Genomic DNA, 26179 nt, shown 5'->3' with positions numbered 1-26179 from the left:
CTCAGTACCATTTCCCCAGTGATTTCAATTTCACCAAGTTCCTTTCTCCTGTCACCTTCTGATTTGCAGCTATTACTGGAATGGTTTTTCTATCCTCTATATTGAACACAGAAGCAAAATATTATTCATTTCTTCCACCATTTCCTCATCTACTATTAACTCCCCACTGTCACCCTCTAGAGGACCAACACTCACTTTGCTCACTCTTTTCCTTTTTAAGCATCTGTAGAAACACTTGCTATCCATTTTTACATTTCTAGCAAACTTCCTCTCACCCTCTAATTTCTTTCTCCTGATTAACCTTTTAGCCATTTTCGACTGTTCTTTATATTCTGTCCAATCATCTGTCCTGCTGCTCATCTTTGTGGAGTTGTATGCTTTTTCCTTGAGCTTGATGCTTTCTTTAACTTCTTTAGTTAACCACAGATGGTGGGTCCTCCCCTTATAATTTTTCTTTATGGTCGGGATGTACTCATTCTGAATACTTTGAAATATCCCCTTAAATGTCTGCGACTGCTTCTCTATTCATCTATCCTCTAGGCTAGTTTCCCAGTTCACTTCTGGTAGCTCAGCTTTCATCCCCACATAGTTGCCCTTATTTAAGTTTAAGATACTAGTCTTTGACCCACTCTTCTCCCTTTCAAAATTGATGTAAAATTCAACCATATTGTGCTCGCTGCAACCTAGTAGTGCCCTTACTCTGAGGTCATTAATTAATCCTGTTACATTACACAATACCAAGTCAAATATAACCTGCTCTCTGATTGGCTCCTGAACATGCTGCTCTAAGAAACTATCTCAAAAGCATTCTAAGAACTCCTCATCCAGGCTATTACTGCCAATCTGATTTTTCCAGTTAATGTGTAGATTAAAATCACCCATGATTATTGCCATCCCTTTATCACAAGCACACAATATTTTCTCTTGAATACTTTGTCCGACACTATGGCTGCTGTTGGGGGCCCATCAACCACTCCCACTAATGACTATTTTTCCCCTACTATTCCTCATCTGCACCCAAACCGATTCTACATCCTGATCTCCTGATCCAAGTTCATCTCTAACTATTGCACCATTGCCCTCTTTGATTAACAATGCTACCCCTACACCTTTACCGAGCTTCCTATTCTCCTTGAATGTCATGTACCCCTCAATATTAAGGACCCAATCTTAGTTGTCCTGCAGCCACGTCTCCATAATTACTAACAGATCATATTTATTTACTTCTGTGTGAGTCATCAATTCATTTACTTTGTTTTGAATGCTATGTGCATTCGGATAGAAAGCCTTCAGTCTTGTCTTTTTGTTACCGTTGTAACATCTAGTCTTGACTATTGATTTATTCTTAGGTTTTTTCTCTCAGTCCTTTCCTGCCTTTCTCTGACCTTGTTTCTCATATTACTATTTTGCTTTCCTTTCTTGACTATACACCTTGAATTGCTACCTCTACCCAAGCTTGATCCCTCACCGCTCTTGTTTAGTTTAAAACCCTCTCTACTTCCCTAGCTATGCAATTTGTGAGGACACTCATCCCAGCACGGTTCAGGAGTAAACTGTCCCAACGGTACAGCCCCCACTGCCCCCAGCACTGATACCAGTGCCCCACAAGCTGGAACCCAGTTCTCCCACACCAATCTTTGAGCCACGCATTGGTCTCGCTAATCTTATTTGCCCGATGCCAATTTGCACGTGGTTCAGGTAAATAATCCAGAGATTATTACCTTTTAGGTTCTGCTACATAATTTGGTACCTAGCTCCTTATACTCACTTTACAGAACCTCTTTCTTAGTTCTACCTATATCATTGGTACGTACATAGACCACGACAACTGGATTCTCCCCCTCCCATTGCAAGTCCCTCTCCAGCCCTGAGCAGATGTCTGGAACCCCGGCACTGGGCAGGCAACACAGCCGTCTGGACTCTCACTTTTTGCTGCAGAAAACAGTGTCAATGCCCTCACTATTGTATTCCTTACTACCGCTACATTCCTTTTTGCTCCCCCTGCGTGAATGGCTTCCTGTACCACAGTGTCATGGCCAGCCAGCTCATCCACCTTGCACATTTCACTTTCATCCACACAGGTTGTGAGCACCTCAAACCTGTTTGACACTTGCAAAGTCTGAGACTCCTCCACTACTGCCTGCTCAGTCCCATTACCTGCCTCACTGACAGTCACATCCTCCTGTCCCTCACTGCTGATCAAACAGATGACCCTCTTCTAAGAGGTGTGACTGTCTTCTGGAACAAATTATCCAGGTGTTCCTCCCCATCCCTTATGTTGTACAGTGTCTGCATTTCGGTTTCCAGATCAATAATCCTGATCCAGAATTCCTCAAGCTGCTTACACTTCCTGCAGATGTGTTTGTCATGGATCGCCTTGATGTCCAAAAGCTCCCACATCTCACAGCTGCAACATAACCCCTGTCCTACCATTCTAACTTATGTTATTTAGTTAATTTACTTTAATTACTTTCTTCCTATGTATGCTACAATTTACTGTGTTTACTGAATGCTAGTACCCCTGACAACTAAAGATCATATGCTTCTTAACTACAAGGGATTTGTATTAGATGTTTATTTAAGTAACTCTATTTTATTGCTTGTTTAAAATCTTTGTTGTTTTATTTGAATTTTAAAGTGTTCAAATTTTGGTTTATTATTGTAAAGTTATTTTTATTTATAGATCTACCTGAACTCGCCTGTCCTAAGCTGGTTTCTCACACACTGTCCCTTAGACTGAACACTTACCAACCAATCAACGTACCAGCTTCCTGTGACATCACAGTTGCCTCTTTCCCCCCCCACTCCTGCTTCCTCACAGCAGCTGCAATAGTTAAACAGCCCATTCCTCACTCAAATACCCGTCTGTGTTTATAGACGCTCCTCACTCAAATCCCCAGTCTGTATTTATAGGCGTTCCTCACTCAAATACCCCGTCTGTATTTATAGGCGCTCCTAACTCAAATCCCCCGTCTGTATTTATAGGCGTTCCTCACTCAAATCCCCCGTCTGTATTTATAGACGTTCCTCACTCAAACCCCCCGTCTGTATTTATAAACGTTCCTCACTCAAATCCCCAATCTGTATTTATAGACGTTCCTTACTCAAATCCCCCGTCTGTATTTACAGACGTTCCTTACTCAAATCCCCCGTCTGTATTTATAGACACTCCTCACTCAAATCCCCGGTCTGTATTTATAGGCGCTCCTCACTCAAATCCCCGGTCTGTATTTATAGACGCTCCTCTCTCAAATCCCCAGTCTGTATTTATAGATGCTCCTCTCTCAAATCCCCGGTCTGTATTTATAGACACTCCTCTCTCAAATCCCCCGTCTGTATTTATAGACGCACCTCATTCAAATCCCCGATCTGTATTTATAGGGGCTCCTCAGCTCCCCACTGTCTCCTGCAGGTCTGCTCCACTCTGACTCCCAGCAAGGTAGGCCTCACTCGAATCCCCGACCTGTATTTATAGGCGCTTCTCATCTCCCGGGTATCTCCCACAGGTCCGGTCCGCTCCAACTCCCAGCAAGGGAGAGGGATGGAGCCAGTGACTATGGAGTGGAGTTTGTAGTGAGGACTGAAGACAATGGCTTTTGTCTTCTCAATATTTAAATGGAGGAAATTTCTGTTAATCCAGTTCTCCCAGTATCCTTGGGTACATCTCATTTGGCTCAGGTGACTTCACAACTTTAAAGTAAAAGCAAAATACTGCAGATGTTGGAATTCTGAAACAAAAGCAGAAAATGCTGGAAAAACTCAGTAGGTCTAACAGCATCTGTGGAGTGAGAACAAAACAGTGCATCATCCGGACTCGAAACATTAATTGTTTATTTTCATTCCACAGATGATGTCAGATCTGCTGAGTTTTTCCAGCAGTGACGGAGGAGTGGGCGGGGTTGGATGACCGAATGGGAGCAGCTGCTCCTCCAGCCAATCAGACTGAATGAGGGGCGGGGCTGATCTCGGTTCTCCCTCATTGGCTGAAACTCTGCATCATTCTGAAAGCTGATTTGTCTCAAACTCCAGGAGAAAACTGGACCTTTCTGTTTGTGACTTTAAACAGATGAAACCCTGTGGGTGTGGAGCAGACATTTCAACATTTGTTACTGAAATGTGGGAACAGAATAAAACAACGTACAAACAATTCAAGGGCTCACTTCAAGGAATGACTGGCCAAGCAGGGAAAGTCACCATTAGAACAAGTAGAATCACTGGTTTCAATAAATGAACGGGCAAAAGGGTTAGGACAGGTTAGGGAGAAGGTTAATACTGTCATCATTCAGAACATCACATGGAAGCCCAGGCCTGGGAGAGGGGGATCCACCGCAGACATAGGAACAGGGGAACGAAAACAAAAAATGCCGGAAAAACACAGCAGGTCTGAAAGCATCTGCAGAGAGAGAGACAGAGACAATGTTTCGAGTCCGTAAAACCCTACTTCAGATCTAAAAGGAGGTGGAGATGTGGTGAAATATGTACTGATTAAGGTGGGTGAATTTGCCCAATCTCTCTTCATAAGACAGTCCCACCATCCCCGGAACAAGCCTGTGAACTTACATTACACTCCCTCTATGGCAATAATATCCTTCTGAGGCAAGGTGACCAAAACTGCACACACTACTCCAGGTGCGGTCTAAACAAGATTCTAAACAATTGAAGCAAGACTTCACTCCTCCTGTACTCAAATCCTCTTGTGGAAAAAGCTAACATTGCACTAGCCTTCCGAATAGCTTGCTGCATCTGCATGTTAGCCTTCAGCGACTTATGGACAAGGACACCCAGGTCCCTTTGTACATCTACATTTTCTCATCTCTTATCATTTAGGAAATACTCTGAACGTTAGTTCCTTCTGCCATTTTTCCACAATATATTCCATCTGCCATGTTCTTGCCCACTCACTAAGTCAAATCCTCCCATAGCTGCTTTACATCTACCTCACAACACATTCCCACCTCGCTTTGTATCATTTGCGAACTTGGAAGGATTACATTTGGTCCCCACATCCATATCGTTAATATATATTGTGATCAACTGGGACCCAAGTACTGATCCTTGTGGTACCCCACTAATCACAGCTTACCAACACGAGAATTACCCATTTATTCCTACTCTCTGTTTTCTGCCTGTTCGCCAATCCTTAATCCATGTCAGTGTATTGCCTCCTATCCCATGTGGGTTTATTTTGCTAATTAATATGTCAGGTCCCAGTGACTTACGAACTTTCAATCCCATTCTTACTGATATTAATTTCCTTCAACTCCTTATTCTCCCTACTCCCTTGGATCTCTAAACCTGGGAGATTTCTTATATCTTCCCCGGTGAAGGCAGACTCAGAATTATCATTTAGCTTCTCTGCCATTTCTCTACTTCCACGACTCTGCATGCAATAGACCCACATTTGCCTAATGCAGCTTTTAGAGTCTGTTTTTGTCTTTTCTCTAGATTGCATTCATATGCTATTCTCTCTTTCTTTACCAGTTTCCTGGTCTTCTTTTGTTGTGTTCTAAAAGCCTCCCAATCCTCAGGTTTACTACCACTTCTGACAACTTTATGAGCCTTATCTTTAAATCTTATACCATCCTTAACTTCCTTTGTCAGCCACGGTTGACTGACATTTTGGGGCTTCTGCACCTTGATCGAAGGTGTATGTGCTGTAAGCTATGTAATAATTCTTTGAAGACTACCCATTGCCTCTGTACATTTTAATGTATTTTCACATTCTATCTCAGCCAATTTCTCCCACACGCCTTCATAATTTCCTTTATTCAACTTTAACACCCTTGCTTCAGAGTGAACTACCTCATTTTCAAACATAATATAAAATACTATAATATTGTGTTCACTCGCCCCTCAAGGTTCTTTTACAACAAGATTATTAATTAGTCCTTTTACATTAGATAATGCTAGATCTAAAATAGCCTGTCCTCGAGTCAGCTCCTCAACATACTGCTCTAGAAAACCATTCCCAACATACTCCAGAAATTAATCTTCCACAGCATCAGTGCTCAATTGGTTTACCCAGTATACATGTAGATTGAAGTCATCCATGATCAATGTATAGCCTATGCTACATGCTTCTATTATCTTTTGTTTAATACATTACCATTACCCTTACTATTTGGTAGGCTATGAATAACTCCAACAAATGTCTGCTGTCTTTTGCTAATTCTTAGCTCCACCCAGATTCCACATTGTTCTTCCAAACTGAGATCCCCTTTACTAATGCACTGATCTCATCCCTTATTATGAGCACAACTCCACCTCCTTTTCTTCCTTTACTAAACTTTCAGTAACCATGAATATTCAGTTCCCAGTTTGTGTCACCATGCAGCCATGTTTCCATAATGGCAATAATATCTTACCCCGATAGTATCTTCCTATTTGTGCCTTTTGATCATCGATTGCGAATGCTGTGTGCAGTCTGGGAGAGCACCTTTAATTTTGTCTTTTTAACATAATTCTGCATTCGAAGCAGACTCAATGCCCTGCTTTGTTTCTCCTGCCTTGTAGCCTCAGTACTACTTCCTGTTACCCATTTTACTTCCTTCTCATTTTACACTTAAAGTAAGGAGGATTAGTAAGAATAAATTAACAGTAACTTCACTTTGCGACACTTCTCCTAACTTTACCTTACTTTGGTTTACTTTATGACTCTATTTCACTTTGACTTGATTTAACGTTACTTCCCTATTGTTGGTGTTCCTTACTGAAATCCAGGCTTTATAAATGTTATGCTTTTTTTTTCTAGTTTTTAGCTATTTAAACACACTCCCTAACAGCAACGTCTCACCAACCAAGTTTTCCTGCGATGTCGCCCTTGGGTTTATTTTCAAACTCAGCCCGCTGCCCGATCGGAGGTGTTCCTCACAGGTCTGGCTGTCTCCTCTCCAAGAAGGTGAGACACGTCAGGAAGGACCAGAAGAGAAAGTATACCTGTGTCGCAGCCACATAGGATCTCACTTGTGGCTTTGATAAGAACTGTTTTTGAACAGAGGCAGGGCAGAAACCTGATTGGAGGGATTCAAACAGAGAGTTCTCAGAAAAATGGACACAGTTTTGGGAGATTACAAAATGTTTAAGGATTTTTGAAAGGAAAGAGAGGCTGGAGATGGGGCAGCAGCATGCAAAGATAGAAGAGTGAAGGGCTTGTTTTTATTTAAGGATGTTATAATGATGGAAGGTTTAAAGGAGAGCAGAACAGTATCTGAAAAGAGAGAACCATTGACAATGACGGTAAACATGGGGAAGTTGGATGGTCAGTAGTTTAGTGGGAATAGGGTCGATGGAGCAGGTGGTGCACACAGAGGGCATGAGAGGAGATGGGAGAGAAACTGGAAAAAGATGTGTTCACGGCTCAGACATTGGGGGAAATTTAGAGACAGTTTGTCCCGGTGGGTTAGTGGAAGGGAGGGAAGCAGCAGAGGCAGCTGATCGGATTGTCTCAATCTTAGTGACAAAGAAGCTCCATGAGCTCCTCACAATTGTTGTTGGGGCTGAGGATGGAGGAGACAGGGCAGAGGGAGAGCCCTTCAAAAGGAACTAACTTGTGCTAGAGATTTCAAAACGACTCAACACACTGTTTATCGCAAAGCTGATTTATTCCAATTTTATACAGAATCTGTAACTGGGCTGGAGTTTATTAACCTCAGCAGAAACACACTCTTATGAATATGCTTCAGACAAGAATATCATTGGGAACGAAATCCAACCACAGCAGTTACTTGTGAACCCACTGGTGTCTCAGCATATTGGATAACTGTATGAATCCCTTCCCACACTCTGAGCAGGTAAATGGCCTCTCCCCAGTGTGAACTCTCTGGTGTCTCAGTAGATGGAATGACCGAGTGAATCCCTTCCCACACTTGGAGCAGGTGAACGGTCTCTCCCCAGTGTGAACTCGCTGATGAAATGAAAGATGGAATCACCGAGTGAATCCCTTCCCACACTTGGAGCAGGTGAATGGTCTTTCCCCAGTGTGAACTCACTGGTGTTCCAGGAGGTTGGATGGATCAGCAAATCCCTTTCCACATGTGGAGCAGGTAAATGGTCTCTCTCCAGTGTGAACTCTCTGGTGTCTCAGCAGGCTGGATGAATCAGTGAATCCCTTCCCACAATCAGAACAGGTAAATGGTCTTTCCCCAGTATGAACTCTCTGGTGTCTCAGCAGGGTGCATGAATCAGTGAATCCCTTCCCACAATCAGAACAGGTAAATGGTCTCTCCCCAGTATGAACTCGTTGGTGTCTCAGCAGGGTGCATGAATCAATGAATCCCTTCCCACAATCAGAACAAGTAAATGGTCTCTCCCCAGTGTGAACTCGCTGGTGTTTCAGTCGGTTGGATGAATCAGCAAATCCCTTTTTACACACAGTGCAGGTAAATGGTCTTTCCCCAGTGTGAACTCGCTTATGTTTCATTAGGGAGGATGAATCAGCAAATCCCTTCTTACACACAGAACAGGTAAACAGTCTCTCCCTAGTGTGAACTTGCTGGTGTCTCAGCAGGTGGAATGACTGAGTGAATCCCTTCCCACACTCGGAGCAGGTGAACGGCCTCTCCCTAGTGTGAACTCGCTGGTGTTTCAGTCGGTTGGATGAATCAGAAAATCCCTTTCCACACACTGAACATATGAATGGCCTCTCTCCAGTGCTTGTACACTGATGGATTTCCAGCTGGGATGGGTCATTGAATCCCTTCCCACAGTCCCCACATTTCCATGGATTCTCTCCATTGTGACTGTGTTTCAATAGGTCAGATGACTGGCTGAAGCCTCGCCCACGCACAGAACATGCGTGTGGTTTCTCCCCACTGTGAACAGGGCTCTTAATCACCATATTCAAAATCCAATGGTATTTGGGTTACGATAAATTGGACAACACCGTCAGATCCTGATGTGATGTCGGGTATGTGATTCCGGACTGCAAACCCTGTGAAAATAGTACAAAACAAACAAAGGTGAGTGAGGGAGAACTCACAAAAACACAAAGGCTGGGTGTGAAATTGAGCTCAACGTGTGGGACTGGCATTAGGAAAAAGTGACCATGAAATTTGCTGGATTATCCTAAAAACCCAACTGGTTCACTAATGTCCTTCAGGGAAGGGAACCTGCCTGCCAGTCTGGGCCTACACAACTCTACCAGAACTTTGGCAGCATTTCCCAATCCCTTATCCTCCAACCTCCATAAGGACCAGGGTAGCAGGTGAATGTGAACACCATCACCTCCAAGTCACACTCCACCCTGATTTGTCTGACATCCATTACTAGATGGACAGAAACTTCCTCCATTTAAATTTTGGGAAGACTGAAGCCATTGTTTTCATTCCTCGCTACAAACTCCACTCCCCAACCTTCAACGCCTTTCTGACAACTCTGAGGCCGAACCAGACTGTTCACAATCTTGGTGTCATATTTCACCCCAAACTGAGCTTCTGACTACATACCACTAAGGCCGTCCATTTCCACATCAGTCATTTTGCCAAATTTCATTCCTGCCTCATCTCAGCTGCTGCTGAAACGCATCCATTCCTTTGCTACCTCTAAACTGGAATCTTCCTAGCCTGCCACAGAAACAATGGAGTCATTTAAAACTCCACTTCCCGTGTCTTTACTCGCACTTTGTCTCGTTCATCCAACGCCCCTGTTCTCATTGAGCTACATAGGCTCCTCGTTAAGCTGCGCCTCAATGTTCAAATTCTTATCCTTGTTTTGAAATCCTTCAGTGACTACGCCCCCTACTATCTCTATCATATCCTCCAATCTACATCCCTCCCAGATATCTGGACTCATTTCATTCAGGCCGATTGAGCATCCCTGGTTTTAATTGACTCACCATTGGTGACCGTGTCTTCAGCTGCTCAGGCTATAAGCTCTAGAATTCCCTATTTAGGCCTCTCTTTCTCATCCTTTAAGACTCTCCTTAAAACTTGCCTCTTTGACCAAGCTGTTGATCATGTGCCCCAATATCTCCTCATGTGCTTCAGTGTTAAATATTCCGGTATAATATTCCTGTGAAATACTTTGGAACGTTCTATTCTAATCAGTGTGCTACATAAATGCAACTTGTTGTTGTTGATTTGGACATTTATCATCGCTGAGTGAAAATCCTGTAACTCCTTACCAAACAGCATTGTTGGAACACCTTCACCACAGAGACTGCAGCGATTCAGGAAGAAGGCCCACCAACACCTGACCAACAGACAACTGGGGATTGACAATATCTGCTGCTCTTGTTAGTGACACCAAATACCAAGAATCGAGTTAACAAAAAATCTCGGAAAAAAAGGCACCGTGGAAATAGTTGTTACTAAAACAACACTCTTAAATTGAATGGACGTTTGTCACTCTGTTCTCCCCCAGGATCTAACTCCTTTAACAGCCTCACACTGGAAATTGCTGGGCCCGACTGGGTTGCAAAGTCCTCGGGGGTAATCCCAGCAGCTCCTCCTCCAATTCCACTCCAGCTCAAAACAGATGCAACAAAAAAGACCCCCATTCAACACCCACCCTAATTCAAACCGGCTCCTAATTGGTCTGTCTGTGTTTCCAGACTCGGCTGCATGAAACAATAAAATGAAAGCAAAGCTCTGCAAGACTGGAACTGAAGTTAAGACATAAAATATTTTAAATATCCAGCAGGTCAGGCAGCATGAACAGATTAAGGAACAGAAGTAGGGGCTCAGGTCGCTGACCTGCCTTCAGGCTGCACGATAACTCTCGGCGATGGCGGCCGACTAATGGCGGGCAATATTCCCACAATGCAATGCGCTCCAGAAACCGCTCTATCTAAAAGTTGTTAATTTCCTGTTGGAAGGTCGGTTGCCGCAATCGGCAGGTGGCAACTATGGCGCCGGGAGAGTCAAGGAGGTGAAGAACTGCAGCAAAATACAGGAGGACGATCACCCGCCATTATTACAGAACAATAAGCCGCGCATCTGCGCTTGCGCACCCACACCAGGGCCGGGACTAACAACTGTCCCGCATCCAGAATCACCGGGACCTGCAGCCTGGAACTGGGAGTGGGAGAAGCGGGAAGAATGAGGAGAAACAATATAATCCAACACTCACTGCAACCTCCAAACCACCTCCATTCCCGGGATAGTGAGACAGAGTTTAGAAACACTCACCAACACGATTCCAGTGAAACTTCCACGAGGAAAAGAGGGAGCAGTGCCTGTGCCTGCTCTGATATAGCCCCAGACCTGTCACTCAAACCCCCCAACTCCGCCCAATTCACAGCTCAGCCTACCAGCTTGCAGCTTCCTGCACATTGACCCCGCCCGGCCCAGGTGTGGGACAGTCCAAGGTGAGTCCTTCCTGTAACCAGGACAGTGGGGGAGGGGTGACCTCCCACCCTGTGCTTTGTCCCAAATGGTTCCATCCCCCCTCCCCCAAGGCCCACTATACACTGCATGCAGACGGCTGATGGACCTTGGATATCCTCACTGACCTGCACAGTTACACTATGCTGCTCCCCACCCCCGATACGCGTAAACATCTTGTTTCATACAAGTTTTGTTTAAGACTTGTTCAATCTTGTTTAATTGCAGGGCTATGGGGCAAAGGCAGGGACGTGGCATTAGGTAAATTGTCCCTTCAGGGGGCTAATACAGACACGACTGGCTGAACGGCCTCCTTCTTTGCTGCAACCATTCTATGATTCTTTGAATTGTCCCTATCCCGCTGCTCCATTCAAAGTGATTCCCAACTTCTGCTATTGTCCCTGGATCCCTGTTTAATCAAGTAATTCCTCCCCTTTCCCCTGCTCACCCTGTACAGTGTGTGTCAGACTTCCTCCGGACACCTCCCCCCACCACCATCCCGGCGCCATCAACCATCAGCCGATTTCTGCATGTCTGGTTTTAGTTTAAATTTACAGAATTCCTGGATTTAGCTTCAAACTCGCCTTAATTGAATCCAGTAAAACTGAAAAATTTTGTCCCACACAACAGGATAGATTCTTTTGTTTAAAGTCAGAGCGAAAAATGCAGTTACTGTCCTCAATTAAAGTGGCTCTTCATTTCATTCCGCACCAGACCAGCATCTAAAACAGTGAACATTATCCCCCAGACCCTAATATAAAACAGTAAACATTATCCCCCGGACCGGAATACAATACAGTGAACATTATTCCCCAGACCCGAATATAAAACAGAGAACATTATCCCCCAGACCTGAATATAAAACAGTGAACATTATCCCCCCAGTCCCGAATATAAAACAGAGAACATTATCCCCCAGACCCGAATTTAAAACAGTGAACATTATCATCCCAGGACCGAATATAAAACAGTGAACATTATCCCCCAGACCCGAATATAAAACAGCGAACATTCTCCCTCAGACCCAAATATAAAACAATGAGACTGGAGTTTCATGAGACCGAGACTTCTGTTATCGATGTGGCAAATTAATTTTGGACAATCTCTATCTTTACAAACTCTCACAGTCTACAATCCCGACATGAATCTGAAAATGCTGGAATTCCTCAGCAGGTCAGGCCTTCATCTGTGGCAAGAGAAACAGAGTTAACGTGACAGCTCTGTGACCATTCATCTGACCTGAGAATATATAGAAATGTTCATTACCAGATCAAAAGGAGATGCTTTACAGACTTCGGGGATCAAAATTTGAGTTCAACAATTTTCTATCCTAATCTCTGCCCTCATTTGTTCCTTATTTCTTTGAGTCCTAGTTTTCCTTTCTTATTTCTCTCATTTTCTTCACATTGCAATCAGACTGTTGTTATCGTGCCATTCACACCTAATCTAGAAGCAGCTTTTGTGTTTTTAACTGTCCCATTACCACTCCCTTTGACCTTGCATCATGAAACCTTTTGTCAGTTAATCTTTCCCACCCTACAGCCTTTCATAGACCTTTCTTTCTGTTCCTCTTCCACCGCCCCCTTTCAATGGCTCACAGACCTGAAACGTTAATTCTCTTTCTCTCTCTGCAGATTCTTCCAGACCTGCTGAGTGTTTCCAGTTTTTACACTTTTCATTTCATGTTTTAAGCATTGCAGTAATTTTCGTTTCTCCATTCCAAGCACTCTACCTGACATTGTTAATAATTCAATTCAGTTATTTATAAATTAATTTATCTGTACTTTATGTCTTGAAAACTGATTATTTATTGAGCTATTTATCAGTTATCAGTGTCTTTAAATGTTCCAATTTCACAACTCCTCACGTTTTCCTCACACTTCCTGGCACTAATATTAATCTTTAGTAATCTTAAATGGAAGGGTCAGCCCAGCATTGACAGACCAGTCAGTTTAACCTCTGTGTGGGAAAGCATTTAGAAGCGGCAATTCAGGTCAAAATTAGGTCACTTGTACAATTTGTTCAGGACAATCGTGTTGAACTAAATTTCTTGAGTTTTTGATCAGGCAACAGAGAATGTTGATGAGGGTAACACGGTTGATGTGCACATGAACTGCTAAACGGCATTTGATACAGTGCCAAGTAACAGGCTTGTCAGCAGAGTTAAAATTCATGGGGCAGAGGCAGCATTGGCTGTGTGACAGGCAACAACATGCATGGTGAACGGTTGCTTTTTCAAATTGAGGAAAAGTATACAGTGGGATCAGCAGGGGTCGGTGGTCAGACCACTGACTTCTTGATATATATTAATGATTTAGACTTGTGTGTGCAGGGCTGCATTTCAAAATTTGCAAACGACACCAAAGTTTCAAGATGTGTTCACAGTAGGGAGGACGGTGATAAACCTCAAGAGGACATAGACATGATGGTGGAATGGGCAGACAGGTGGCAGATAAAATTTCATTCACAGAGGTGTGAAGTGATTCATTTCGGTAGGAAGTACAAGGAGAGGCAATATAAAATAAAGGATACAAGTGTAAAAAGGTGCAGGAGCAGCGTAATCTGGGGCTTTATGTGCACAAATCATTGAAGATGGCGGGGCAGGCTGAGAAAGCAGTGAATAAAGCATGTGGAATCCTGGGCTTTATGAATATGGGAATAAAGTACAAAATCAACCAAGTTAGAATAAACCTGAATAAAACACTGCTTTGGACACAACTGCAGTATTATGTCCAATTCTGAGCTTTAGGAAGAATGTGAGAGTGTGGAGGAAAGATTCACGAGAGATCGGAACTTCAATTAGGCGAGGTGAAGTTGGTTTGTTATCCTTGGAAGGGGAACCATTTTCTTGCATCTTTTCTGGACCCTCTGTCTTCACTTCCTTCCGAAATTGTAGCCATTCAGTGGCGGTGGTGTTAAAAACTTTCTTTCATGGAATGTGGGCAGGGCCAGCATTTGTTGCCCTTGAAGCAAGTGCTTGCCACACCATTTCAGAGGGTATTTAACAGTAGCCACATTTCAATGTGGATCTGGAGTCACATGTCAGACCAGGTAAGGAGGGCAGATTTCCTCCCCGCATTAGTGAACCAGGTGGGATTTTATGACAATTGACAATTGCTGAATTGTCGCCCTTATTGAGATTCGCTTTCAATTCCAGATTTAATAATTGATTTTAAATTCCACCAGCTGCTGTGGTGGGATTTGAACCCCTGTCCCCAGAGCATCAAGCTGGTTTTCTGGATTATTAGTCCAGTGACATTCCCACTGTGGCACCGTCTCCCCCAATATATATTTTTATTTATTTGTAGCCAACAGTTGAGTATTTGTCAGTATTTTGTTCCATGTGGTTTCTATTCTGAGTTTCAGACAGTTTCTGTGCCAAGTGGACGAGGTGTTTAAAGTTCATTCATTTGCCCCTTTTCCATCTCCATGTCCGGGAAAGACACAGAGAATAATGTCCCCTCATTAAGTATCTATTGACGAGACTGAGATGGACAATTCCCGCTCCCCATCTTTCCGGTGGATAATGGATGTTCTGTTACATTCAGGTTTCTCTATCATTTCATCTCTAATTTTATTGAGTTTTTTTATTTTAATCCCCGAGACCCAGACCCAAAATAACGGCCGCCATCTTATTTCAGTAGGTAGTAGGGCGCATGCGCGGCCATCTTGTTGCTGCTGTAACAGTGAGTGGGCGGGGCTTCACGGTCCCGTTTCCCAACAGGGTCCTTGTGCCCAGGATAGTCATATTTTTGGCAGGGGGGACAGGGTTTTAAACAGCTTTACCCACTCCCAGGCTGCAGGTGATGTTTGCGGCCTAGAGGAGTCCATGGGCCATGTAAATGTTCAGAGTGAGAGGCTGCAGCCCCTATGGGACTGATTCGCAGCCTTTGTTGACACTTCAGCCCCACAATCCTAATCTCTGTTTGCCCAGTGTAGGAGGGGTGGGGAGAGGGGCTGCGGTATGACAGTGAATCTTCTCCTGTAACTGTTCATGGGCCTGTTTAAAACAGGAATTTGTTGATCCAGGATGGGTGACACACATGGACCTGGTCACACTGGCTGCCGATCTCTCTTCCGTGGTCCTGTCCATGTCTGGGTGTCCTTGGAGAGGGAACATGCGGTGTCCACCAGTGCGCTTGATACATTCCACATCCAGTGGGCATCTCAGGGTACAGAGTGTCTCATAGACACTGGAAACAACATCCTGGTTTAGTTAGGAAGGTTCCCTTTGCTTTTATTGGGACCTTGCTGTTGATTTGAACTTCTATCTGTTTGATTGGACCATATGTTTGGGGAAAGAACGTTCCAAAGAAACTCGAATTGTCTGTTTTGAATCTCTATCCTGTACTTACGATGAAGATTTTTGTAAACTCCTTTTACCGGGTACAAGAGGGAGATGATTTGCAGATAGGAAACTAAAACCAAATATCACATCAAGATCTGACAGTGTCACTCGATTCACCAGGAAACAAAAAAAACATAGAAAATAGGAGCAGGGGTAGGCCATTCGGCCCTTCAAGCCTGCTCCGCCATTCATTATGATCATGGCCGATCATCCAACTCAATAGCCTGCTGCCGCTTTCTCCCAATATCCTTTGATCCCTTTCGCCTCAAGAGCTATATCTAACTCATTCTGGAAAACATACAATGTTTTGGCCTCAACTACTTTCTGTGGTAACGAATTCCACAGGCTCACCACTCTCTGGGTGAAGACATTTCTCCTAATCTCAGTCCTAAATGGTCTACCCTGTATCCTCAGGCTGTGACCCCTGGTTCTGGACTCCCCCACCATTGGGAACACTTCTTCCTGCATCTACCCTGTCTAGTCCTGATAGAATTTTCTAGGTTTCCATGAGATCCCTCCTCATTCTTCTGAACTCCAGTGAATATAATCCTAAACGACTCAAACACTCCTCATATGTCAGTCCCGCCATCCCAGGAATCAGTCTGGTAAACCTTCGCTGCACTCCCTCTATAGCAAGAAAATGCTTCCTCAGACAAGGAGACCAAAACTGCACACAATATTCCAGGTGTGGTCTCACCAAGCCCCTGTATAATTGCAGCAAGACACCCCTGCTCCTGTACTCGAATCCTCTCACTATGAAGGCCAACATACCATTTGCCTCCTTTACCGTCTGCAGCACCTGCATGCTTACCTTCAGCAACTGGTGTACGAGGACACCCAGGTCTCGTTGCACATTCCCCTCTCTCAATTTATAGCCATTCAGATAATAATCTGCCTTCCTGTTTTTGCTACAAAAGTGGATAACCTCACATTTATCCACATTATACTGCATCTGCCATGCATCTGCCCACTCACTCAGCTTGTCCCAATCACACTGAAGCATCTCTGCATCCTCCTCACAGCTCACCCTCCCACCCAGCTTTGTGTCATCTGCAAATTTGGAGATATTACATTTAATTTCCTCACCTAAATCATTAATATATATTGTGAAAGCTGGGGTCCCAGCACCAATCCCTGTGGTACCTCACTAGTAAGTGCCTACCATTCTGAAAAAGACCCGTTTATTCTTACTCTTTGTTTCCTGCCTGCCAATCAGTTTTCTATCCATCCTCAATACACCATCCCCAATCCCATGTGCTTTAATTTTACACGCTAATCTCTTATGTGGGAATTTGTCGAAAGCTATCTGAAAGTCCAAATAAACCACATCCACTGGCTCCCCCTCATCAACTCTACAAGTTACATCCTCGAAAAATTCCAATAGATTTGTCAAGCATGATTTCCCTTTCGTAAATCCATGTGGACTCTGTCCCATTCTGCCACTGTTTCCCAAGTGCTCAGCTACTGAATCTTTTATAATGGACTCTAGAATTTTCCCTACGACCGACGGCAGGCTGACTGGTCTATAATTCCCGACATTGGACTGAATAACATTGATCTTTGACTGTGGAAGGAGAAATGTTTGTCTGCCCTGTCTGTGGGAAAAGATTTCAAACATCAGTGTGACTGGAAAAGCACCGAGACACAGACACACCCAAGTGAGAGTGCTCCAGTGAACTGACTGTGGAAGGAGCATTAACCTGTTACACCATCTGAAAAAAAATCTCACCATTCACAGCGGGGAGAAACTGTGCAAGTGTTCTGTCTGTGGACAAGGATTCAACTGATCGTCCAACATGGAGAGACATGGGGACACTGACACCATGGAGAGACCGTGGAAATGTGGGGACTGTGGGTTAGGATTCAGATCCCCATCTGAGCTGGAAACTCATCAGCGCACTCACACTGGGGAGAGGCCGTTCACCAGCACTGACTGTGGGAAGGGATTCACTCAGATAAGTACCCTCACTTCACATCAACTTGTTCACTCTGACAAGAGACCTTTTAAATGTTCTGACTGTGAAAATTGCTTTAATAGCAGAAAGATTCTGCTGACATATCAGCGAGTTCACACTGGGCAGAAACCATTCAACTGCTCCAAGTGTGGGAAAAGATTGACTCAACTAACCCAGCTCACTTCACATCAACGTGTTCACTCTGAAAAGAGAACTTTTAAATGTGCCGAGTGTGTGAAAAGCTGTAAAAGCAAAATGGATCTGCTGACACACCAGCGAGTTCACACTGGAGAAAGGCCATTGACCTGCTCCGTGTGTGGGAAGGGGTTCATTCACCCATCCCTCCGGATGAAACATCAGCAAGTTCACACTGGAGAGAGACTGTTCACCTGCTCCATGTGTGGGAAGGGATTCAGTCATTCATCCACCCTGCAGACACACCAGTGTCTTCACAAGTGACTCCCAGGGTTGGACTCTGCTGTTATTGCTGCTGTTAATCACATCCAGGACTGAACAATGCTCTTTCCGACAGCTGGGCTTTGTTTCTGCTGATGTTAATAATCCCTGTAACTGGGCTGGAGTGTAGTATTCTGGATAAAGGTTAAATAAATCAGCTTTGTGTCAGACATTGTCGACATATTAGTCGAGGCATTGAATGCAAGAGCAGGGACGTTATGATGGGGCAGTATAAAGCATTAGTTAGGCCACATTTGGAGTACTCTGTGCAGTGCTGTTTGCTGCACTATAGGAAGGATGTGATTGCACTGGAGAGGGTGCAGAGGAGATTCACTCAGGATGTTGCCTGGGCTGGAGAGTTTCAGCTATGAAGAGAGATTAGATAGGCTGGGGTTGTTTTCCTCAGAGCGGAGAAGGCTGAGGAGGTACCTGATAGAGGTGTACAAAATTATGAGGGGCATAGATAGGGTGGATTGGAAGAAATTTTTCTCTTTAGTGGAGGGGTCAATACTCAGGGGGGTATAGATTTAAGGTAAGGGGCAGAAGGTTTAGAGGGGATTTGAGGATTTTCTTTTCACCCAGAGCGTGTGGGCTATCTGGAACCTGCCAGCAAAGCTTACAACCCAAGAATGAATTTTAAAAGAACGACAACGCTTTCATCCCAGAAATCAACTGAGTGAACCTTCCCTGAAATGCTTCTAATACAACTCTATCCATCCTCAAGATTATCCCATAACTATGTTATCATAAGGTGCGAAAGGTATGAGCTGGAACTTGGTCTTTGTTATTTTTCAATCCATTTGCTAACAGAATCTCCCCCTCCCTTCCCCAGATTCAGACAATGATTAACTGAGACTCAGTCTCTAATGGCGGCCTTAAAAGTGGATAAATCCCCAGGCCCAGGTGAAATGTGGGACTCAGTGCCTGAGGGAGTGGTAGAGGCAGGAAACCTCACAACAGTTAAGAAGTATTTAGATGAACACTTGAAACACCACAGCTTACAGGACTACGGGCCAAGTGGTGGAAAATGGATGAGAGTAGATGGGCTTTGATGATGACCACTGCAGGAATTCACCAAGGCTCCTTCGACAGCGGAATCCAAACCCATGATCACTACCATCTAGAAGGATCAGGGCAGCAGATAGATGGGAACACCACCACCTGGAAATTCCCCTCCAAGTCACTCATCATCCTGAAAGGGAAATATATTGCCATTCCTTCACTGTCGTTGGTTCAAAATCCTAGAAGTCCCTTCCTAACAGCATTGTGAGTGTAGCTACACCACATGGACTGCAGTGGTTCAAGAAGGCAGCTCATCACCACCTTCTCAAGCGGAACTAGCGGTGGGCAATAAATGCTGGCCCAGCCAGCGATGCCCATATCCCATGAATGAAGAAGAAAAAACAGGGCATGAGTGATTATTGTGGCCAGTAGAATGAAACAACGTTTTAAATTATCAATACAGTAAGACCTATTCCAGATAAAAATTGTCTCTCAAACATTCAGGAAAGAATTAAACACCTTGAACATATCAAAGTGAGTCAAATTAATTTGAAGAAGGAAATAGAATCTGGATTTAGAAAATATCCACGAAGAGGATGTAGGTTAACAGAGAGCTGAAGAATCTTTAAAGTCTGTGCATAAACTTTTGTTTGAACCAGATGTAATTACAACATGTCAATAATTTAGAATTGTGTGGGATGATCAGCAGATGGGGAGGATGAATCTAAGTCGATAGTTATCACATTTTAGTGGAAAAGTTTTGACATTTATTCTTGGTAGCAGCTCAAGGGCTTGTGTTGCTGATTCTGATCATTCTAGTAGCTTTAGTATGTTATCTACAGTTTGTCATCAAGAAATTAGGAAAACAAGCTCGTAGCTTAGAAATAGTGAGGTTAGTCAGAAATCAGTTGTGAGAAGTCAGAAAGGATATTCCCTTCTCAAGCTGGGGAGATCTGTGAGAAATAACTGTCTAATTAACCTTATAAAATCTTCAGACATTTAATAAACATTACAGAAATAGTTCTCTCTCTCTCTTCCTTTAGGAAGAAAGAATCCTGAGTTGATAAACATAGGACAACGTACCCTTATGATAACTCATCGGGATGGTCTCAGTAGTTATGGGATGGGATTTGTAGTAGTGATTGAAGACATTGGCTTTTGTCTTCAATTTTTAATTGGAGGAAATTTCTGCTCATCCAGTACTGGATGTGGGATTAGCAGTTTGATCATTTAGGGACAGTGGAGGAATGGCGAGGGATGGTGGTGAGGTAGAGCTGGGCGTTGTCAGTGTACATGTGAAAACTAACACGGTGCTTTTGGATGATGTCACCGAGTGGCAGCATGTAGATGAGAAATAGGAGGGACCAAAGATAGATCCTGTTTTTAGGATGGGTCAGGATGGTGGATTAAAAGGTGAGAGGGACAGTACCAGAAGAGAGTGAGACAAAACTGTGAATAATATCAGCTAACATGGAGAAGTTGGGTTATCAGTAGATCAGTGAGAGTGGGGTCAGTACAGCAGAAAGTGAGTCTCGTGGACAAGATGAGCACTGAGAGGACATGAGGGGAGATGGGAGAGAAACTGGAGAAAATGTGGGTTCAGGTTTCAGACAGTTTGTCCCAGTGGGCTAGTGGAAGGGAGGGAAGCAGCAGAGGCAGCTGATCGGATTTTCTCAATCTTAGTGACAAAGAAGCTCCATGGGCAGAATTTTGCCCTTGGCGTGCGGGCTCGGCGGGGGCGAGTGGGGCAGTCGGGAAGCTGACCGCTGCCTGCAATCAGGCCCGGAAGGCAATTTCATACTGGGGGCCAATTAAGGCCTGCGCTGTGTGAAACGTGAACAGCAGTGCTCAGCCCTGCCTGTGCGGGCGGGGGGAGGAGTGCGAGATGGGTGAGTGTGACCTTTGTGCATGCACGCGAGAGTGAGCGATATAATCTCCCTGAGGCAGAGAGCTGTCTCCGGGAGATGGATTGATTTGAAAAAGAAATTAAAGATTTTATACAGGTTATGAAACATGTCCCCTCATATCATATGTCACATGAGCAGGGAGATGTTTTTAATTAATAAGGTAAAAGCAAAATACTGCAGGGCCGTACTTCTTCAAGACAGGCATTCCTGGAAGAGAAGTGGCAGTGAATTAAATAAGATAAAAGCAAAATACGGCAAAATACTTTTGCAAAAAAGCAAAACTCTGTTTGTCTCTCCAGAAATGCTATCAGACCTGCTAAATTTTTCCAGCATTTTCCATTTTTGTTTCATGTTTTTAATTCAAGTGTAAAATTTGATTTGCTTCAGGCGACCTCGTCCCGCCCGTGGATGAGGTTTCCTGAAAAAGGTAAAGGCCGCTTGGCCTTTTCGCCCGCCCACCAACCATTAGGTTCGATGGGCAGCGTAAATTTGAATTTAATTAACTTCTTAGTGGCCTTACAGGCTTCTTAATTGTTGGTGAAATATTGCGGGACTGCGTGATGACGTCGGGACGCTCGCCCACCGAGCGTAATTTTCTGCCCCATGAGCTCCTCACACTTGTTGTTGGAGGTGAGGATGGAGGAGACGGGGGTGAGGAAGAGCCCTTCAAAAGGAACTAACTTGTGTTTGAGAGATTGAAAACACTTGACACAGGGTGAGTTTAACACAAAGCTGATTTATTGGACTTTTATCCAGGATATTACTCCCTATAACTGACCTGGAGTTTATTAACATTAGCAGAAAGAGACCCCAATGAACATGGTTCAGTCCTGGATGTGATTTCACAACAACATCCAATCACTGTAGTTACTTGTGAACTTGCTGGTGTCTCTGTAAATGGTATAAGCGAGTGAATCCTTTCCCACACCCTGAACAGGTGAACGGCCTCTCCCCAGTGTGAACTCGCTGGTGTGTCAGGAGGTAGGATGACTGAGTGAATCCCTTCCCACACTCAGAGCAGGTGAATGGTCTCTCCCCAGTGTGAACTCGCTGGTGTACAGTGAGTTGAGATGATCGCCTGAACCCAGTCCCGCACTGAGAGCACCTGAACAGTCTCTCATCAGTGTGAACACGTTGATGGGACATCGGTTCCCCGGAACTTTTATAGCATTTCCCGCAGTCTGGGCATTTAAAGGGTTGCTTGTCAGTGTGAACTCGCTGGTGTCTCAGCAGGTTGAATGAGGTGGTGAATCCCTTCCCACACTCAAAGCAGATGAACGGTCTCTCCCCAGTGTGAATTCGCTGGTGTTTAGTGAGTTGAGATGATCGCCTGAACCCAGTCCCACAGTGAGAGCACCTGAACGGTCTCTGGTCAGTGTGAACATGTTGATGGGACATCAGTTCCCCGGAACTTTTATAGCATTTTCCGCACTCTGGACATTGAAAAGGCCTCTCCCCAGTGTGAACTCGCTGGTGTATCAGTAGATTGGATGAAGTAATGAAGCCCTTCCCACACTGGGAGCAGTTGAACGGTCTCTCCCCAGTGTGAATTCGCTGGTGTACAGTGAGTTGAGACGATCGCCTGAACCCAGTCCCACAGTGAGAGCACCTGAACGGTCTCTTGTCAGTGTGAACACGTTGATGGCACATTAGTTCCTCAGAACTTTTACAGCACTTCCCACAGTCTGAGCATTTAAAAGGCCTCTTATCAATGTGAACTCGCTGGTGTGTCTTCAGGCTGGATGACTGACTGAATCCTTTCCCACACTCGGAGCAGGTGAACGGCCTCTCCCCAGTGTGACTGCGGCGATGAGTTTCCAGATCAGACGGGAATCTGAATCCCATTCCACAGTCCCCACATTTCCACGGTTTCTCCCCACTCTGAGCGGTGCCTTTTCCTTCCATGTTCAAAATCCGATGATATTCATGTTACGGTAAATTGGGCGACACCGTCAGATGCTGATGTGATGTTTAGTTTCAGTTTCCCGACTGCAAATTCTCCTCTTCTAAAAACCAGTGAAACTGATTTAAAACAGAAAAAAGGGAGTGAGAGAGAACCCACAAAAACACAAAGGCAGGTTGTGAAATTGAGCTGAATGAATCTGGGAATTTGTGGGGCCGGCACTAGGAAAAAGTGACCATGAAAACTGCTGGATTGTCATAAAAACCCAACTGGTTCACTAATGTCCTTCAGGGAAGGGAACCTGCCACCCAGTCTGGGTCTACACAAGACTCTGACCCACAAGGGAGGAGAGGGAGAGAGAGGTGGGAGAGGCACGGTGTGAAGGGATACCTACAACACAACAAGAACTTTGACAAAGTCTCCAGAAACCTCAACCTCCACCACCGAAAGGACCAGGGTAGAAGGTGTATGTGAACACCATCACCTCCAAGATCCCCTCAAAGTCACACACTATCCTGACTCGTCTGGATGAACAGAAATTTCCTCCATTTCAATATTGGGAAGACTGAAGCCATTGTCTTCAATCCCCACTACAAACTCCACTCCCTGACCACTGGCTCCATCCCTCGCCCTGACAACTGCCTGAGGCTGAATCAGACATTTATAGGGACATAGGAGCAGGAATAGGCCATTCAGACCGTTGAGCCTGCTCCAACATTCAATCTGATCAAAGTCCTTTTCCACACCCTCCATATATCCCTGTATGTAATTGCTCAACCTGTCATCCATTCCTTTGTTCCGTCTAGACTTAACTCTCCGAACACACACCCGGCCGGCTTCCCACATTCAGCCTCCCTGTAATACAAAACTCTGCTTACTCGCATCAAGCCTTGTTCACCCATCACACCTGTATTAACCGACTTACAAAGCCTCTGGGTTAAGGAGGACCTCAATTTGAAATTTCACATCCTTGTTTTAAAATCCCTCCATGGTCTCTCCCTCCCTACCTCTGTAATCTCCTCCAGCCTCACAGCCCTCCGAGATATCTACACTTCTCTAATTCCGACCTGCTCAGAGTTCCTGATTTTAACTGCTCCACCTTTTGTGTCTCCCCCAGCAGCTGCCAAGGCCACAAGCTCTGGAATATCCCCCTTAAACCTCTCTACCTCACTTTCCTCCTTTAAGATAATCCATAAAACCTACATCTTTCAGTGAATTTTTGTGCATCTGCCCTGATATCTCTTCAGGTGGCTCAGTATCAAATGTTGCTTTCTAACACTCCTGTGAAACACCTTGGTACACTCCATTACACAATAGAATTAATTCATTACCATTTTAGGGTGGGCAGAATCTGTTGGTCAACTTAGGCACTAAAGTGGAAGAGAGATGGACTATAGCGCAGGATAAACAACTCCTGAAAGATACTGTGGGAAGATAAAGCTGGGGAGCCAGCAGCACATGGTCAGGGGATGGGCAGCAGTGGAAACCTCATTTAGACACATTTGGCAGAAGGAACATTAAAATCCTAAACATAGTTAAAATACATCCATTATTAGAGACAGAGAAAGTTAGACAATGGCAGAGAGGTGATCAGGGAGAGCAGAGGATGAAACAGAGCAATAGAGGAACATGGATTCAGATCCATAGTAAAGGAGTCACGCCAGCCCCAGACCATGAAATCTCTCATAGATAACAGAGAACAGCACTAAAAGCCCTAAACTGTTGATGAATAATCAAAAATTCTCAACTCTGAAATAATTACAGTTTTTAAATTTAAAATCTCCTGCTGGATCCCGCAGCTGGAAAGATATCAGAAGCACTGGAGTCAGAGAAAAATCTCCCAGTTGAGGAAATACCCGGGGAGCGGAGTGATGTCACCGTGTAATTGTCGATGTGTGATGATGTCACAGTGTAATTGTCGGTGTGTGATGATGTCATAGACATGAACACAGAACATCCGGGTCTGTGCAAACCAGTGATCACCACACATTGTGAAAGACGTGAGGGTCCTTGAGAAAGTGCAGAGGAGATTTACCAGGGTCAGGGATGAGGGATTTTAGTTGTAAGGTTAGTTTGGAGAAACTGGGGTTGTTCTCCTTGGAGTAAAGTGGATTGAGGGGAGATTTGATGGAGATGTATAAGTTTATGATAGGTTGAGATAAGAAACATGAAGATGTTCACATTAGTTGATCATAAAAGGTTTACGGATACAGAGTTAAGATTTGAGGCAAGATCTATAAGGGGGATGTGAGGAAAAAACTTTACACAGTGAGTGATTGAGTGATCCGGAACTCAGTGCTTACACTCAGAGGCCGATAATATTCAGGTCCTGATGAATCAAGTGACTCTGTCAGCTCTTGATGTGATGTTTGGTTTGAGTTTCCCGTCTACAAATCCTTCCCATTCAACATCCTGTAAAAAGGAGATTATAAAAAAACTCTGTCACTGTCAGTCTAGGATAGAAATTGCGAAGAGATAAATATTTCTCTTTGTTTGCGTTTGCTGTGTGTAAATCCTCCCCTTCTAACTGTAACAGGAGTTTCCAAAATCCATCCCTGTCAGTCCAGGATGCACAATATTCTCTCCTCCTGCTATCTGGACCAGGATGACCGCGCATGCGCCCTGCTGCACAGCCGCTGCCCACGGGCCGAGCAGAGGGAGAGACCCAGCTATTTCCGGTCTGTTCACCGCAAACGCGGGACCGGTAGTTTTATATTAAGGCTCTGCGGCCTGCACCAAGTGTTTATGAAACCTCCCTGTCCACACCGCTGGCTCCATTCCTCCCGCAACACCTACTAACTCTGCTATTCTGCTGCACTCGCCATTTTCTTACCAGGTCGCCGGCTCCGGTCACGGAACAGCAATGCGCATGCTCAGGTAGGAGACTGCAATGCGCGGGTGCCAATTACTCTTCGCTATGCGCATGCGCAAGGCCTTGGCGTTGTGGGTAGAACACTTTCTGTCCCGCTCTGAATGCTGGGTGTTAGGTCCGCCATTGGAGACCGATATTCCTGCATGTAAAATTATGTTTCATGTTCCGATGATGATCGGACGCTTGGAGAGAAAATTTAAAATTATTAATTCGATTAATACAACAGTCAAAGTACACGGGCCATAGTACAAAGTACCATAGTTCTGTCCTGGGTGTAATTAACAATGGAACAAACCCCAACAGTTAGAGGTGAATTCACTGGATTCTCAGCAGTCCGGGTGAAGAAGTGATTTTTCCTTCCATACGCCGAGCATTTAAACTCTGCTTTGTCATTCAGAACGTGACTGTTGCGAAT

The 26179-nt window shown here is 44.5% G+C and overlaps 1 protein-coding gene across 1 annotated transcript in view; it reads right to left on the bottom strand.

Moving 5' to 3' along the window:
• Nucleotides 1-23794, bottom strand: part of LOC144697994 (uncharacterized) — a 373983-nt gene extending 350189 nt beyond the window's left edge. The window contains exons 1-2 of the mRNA XM_078569944.1: nt 23771-23794; nt 21936-22504 (exon numbers count right to left, since the gene is read on the bottom strand). Coding sequence (XP_078426070.1) covers nt 21936-22504; nt 23771-23794 — 593 coding nt within the window. The remainder of the gene's footprint in view (nt 1-21935; nt 22505-23770) is intronic.
• Nucleotides 23795-26179: the final 2385 nt, after the last annotated feature.

Source organism: Cetorhinus maximus, chromosome 23, assembly GCF_964194155.1.
Source record: "Cetorhinus maximus chromosome 23, sCetMax3.hap1.1, whole genome shotgun sequence".
Lineage (NCBI taxonomy): Eukaryota > Metazoa > Chordata > Chondrichthyes > Lamniformes > Cetorhinidae > Cetorhinus > Cetorhinus maximus.
The sequence above is the reverse complement of the archived record's forward strand: the minus strand, read 5'-3'. Positions and strand labels throughout refer to the sequence as shown.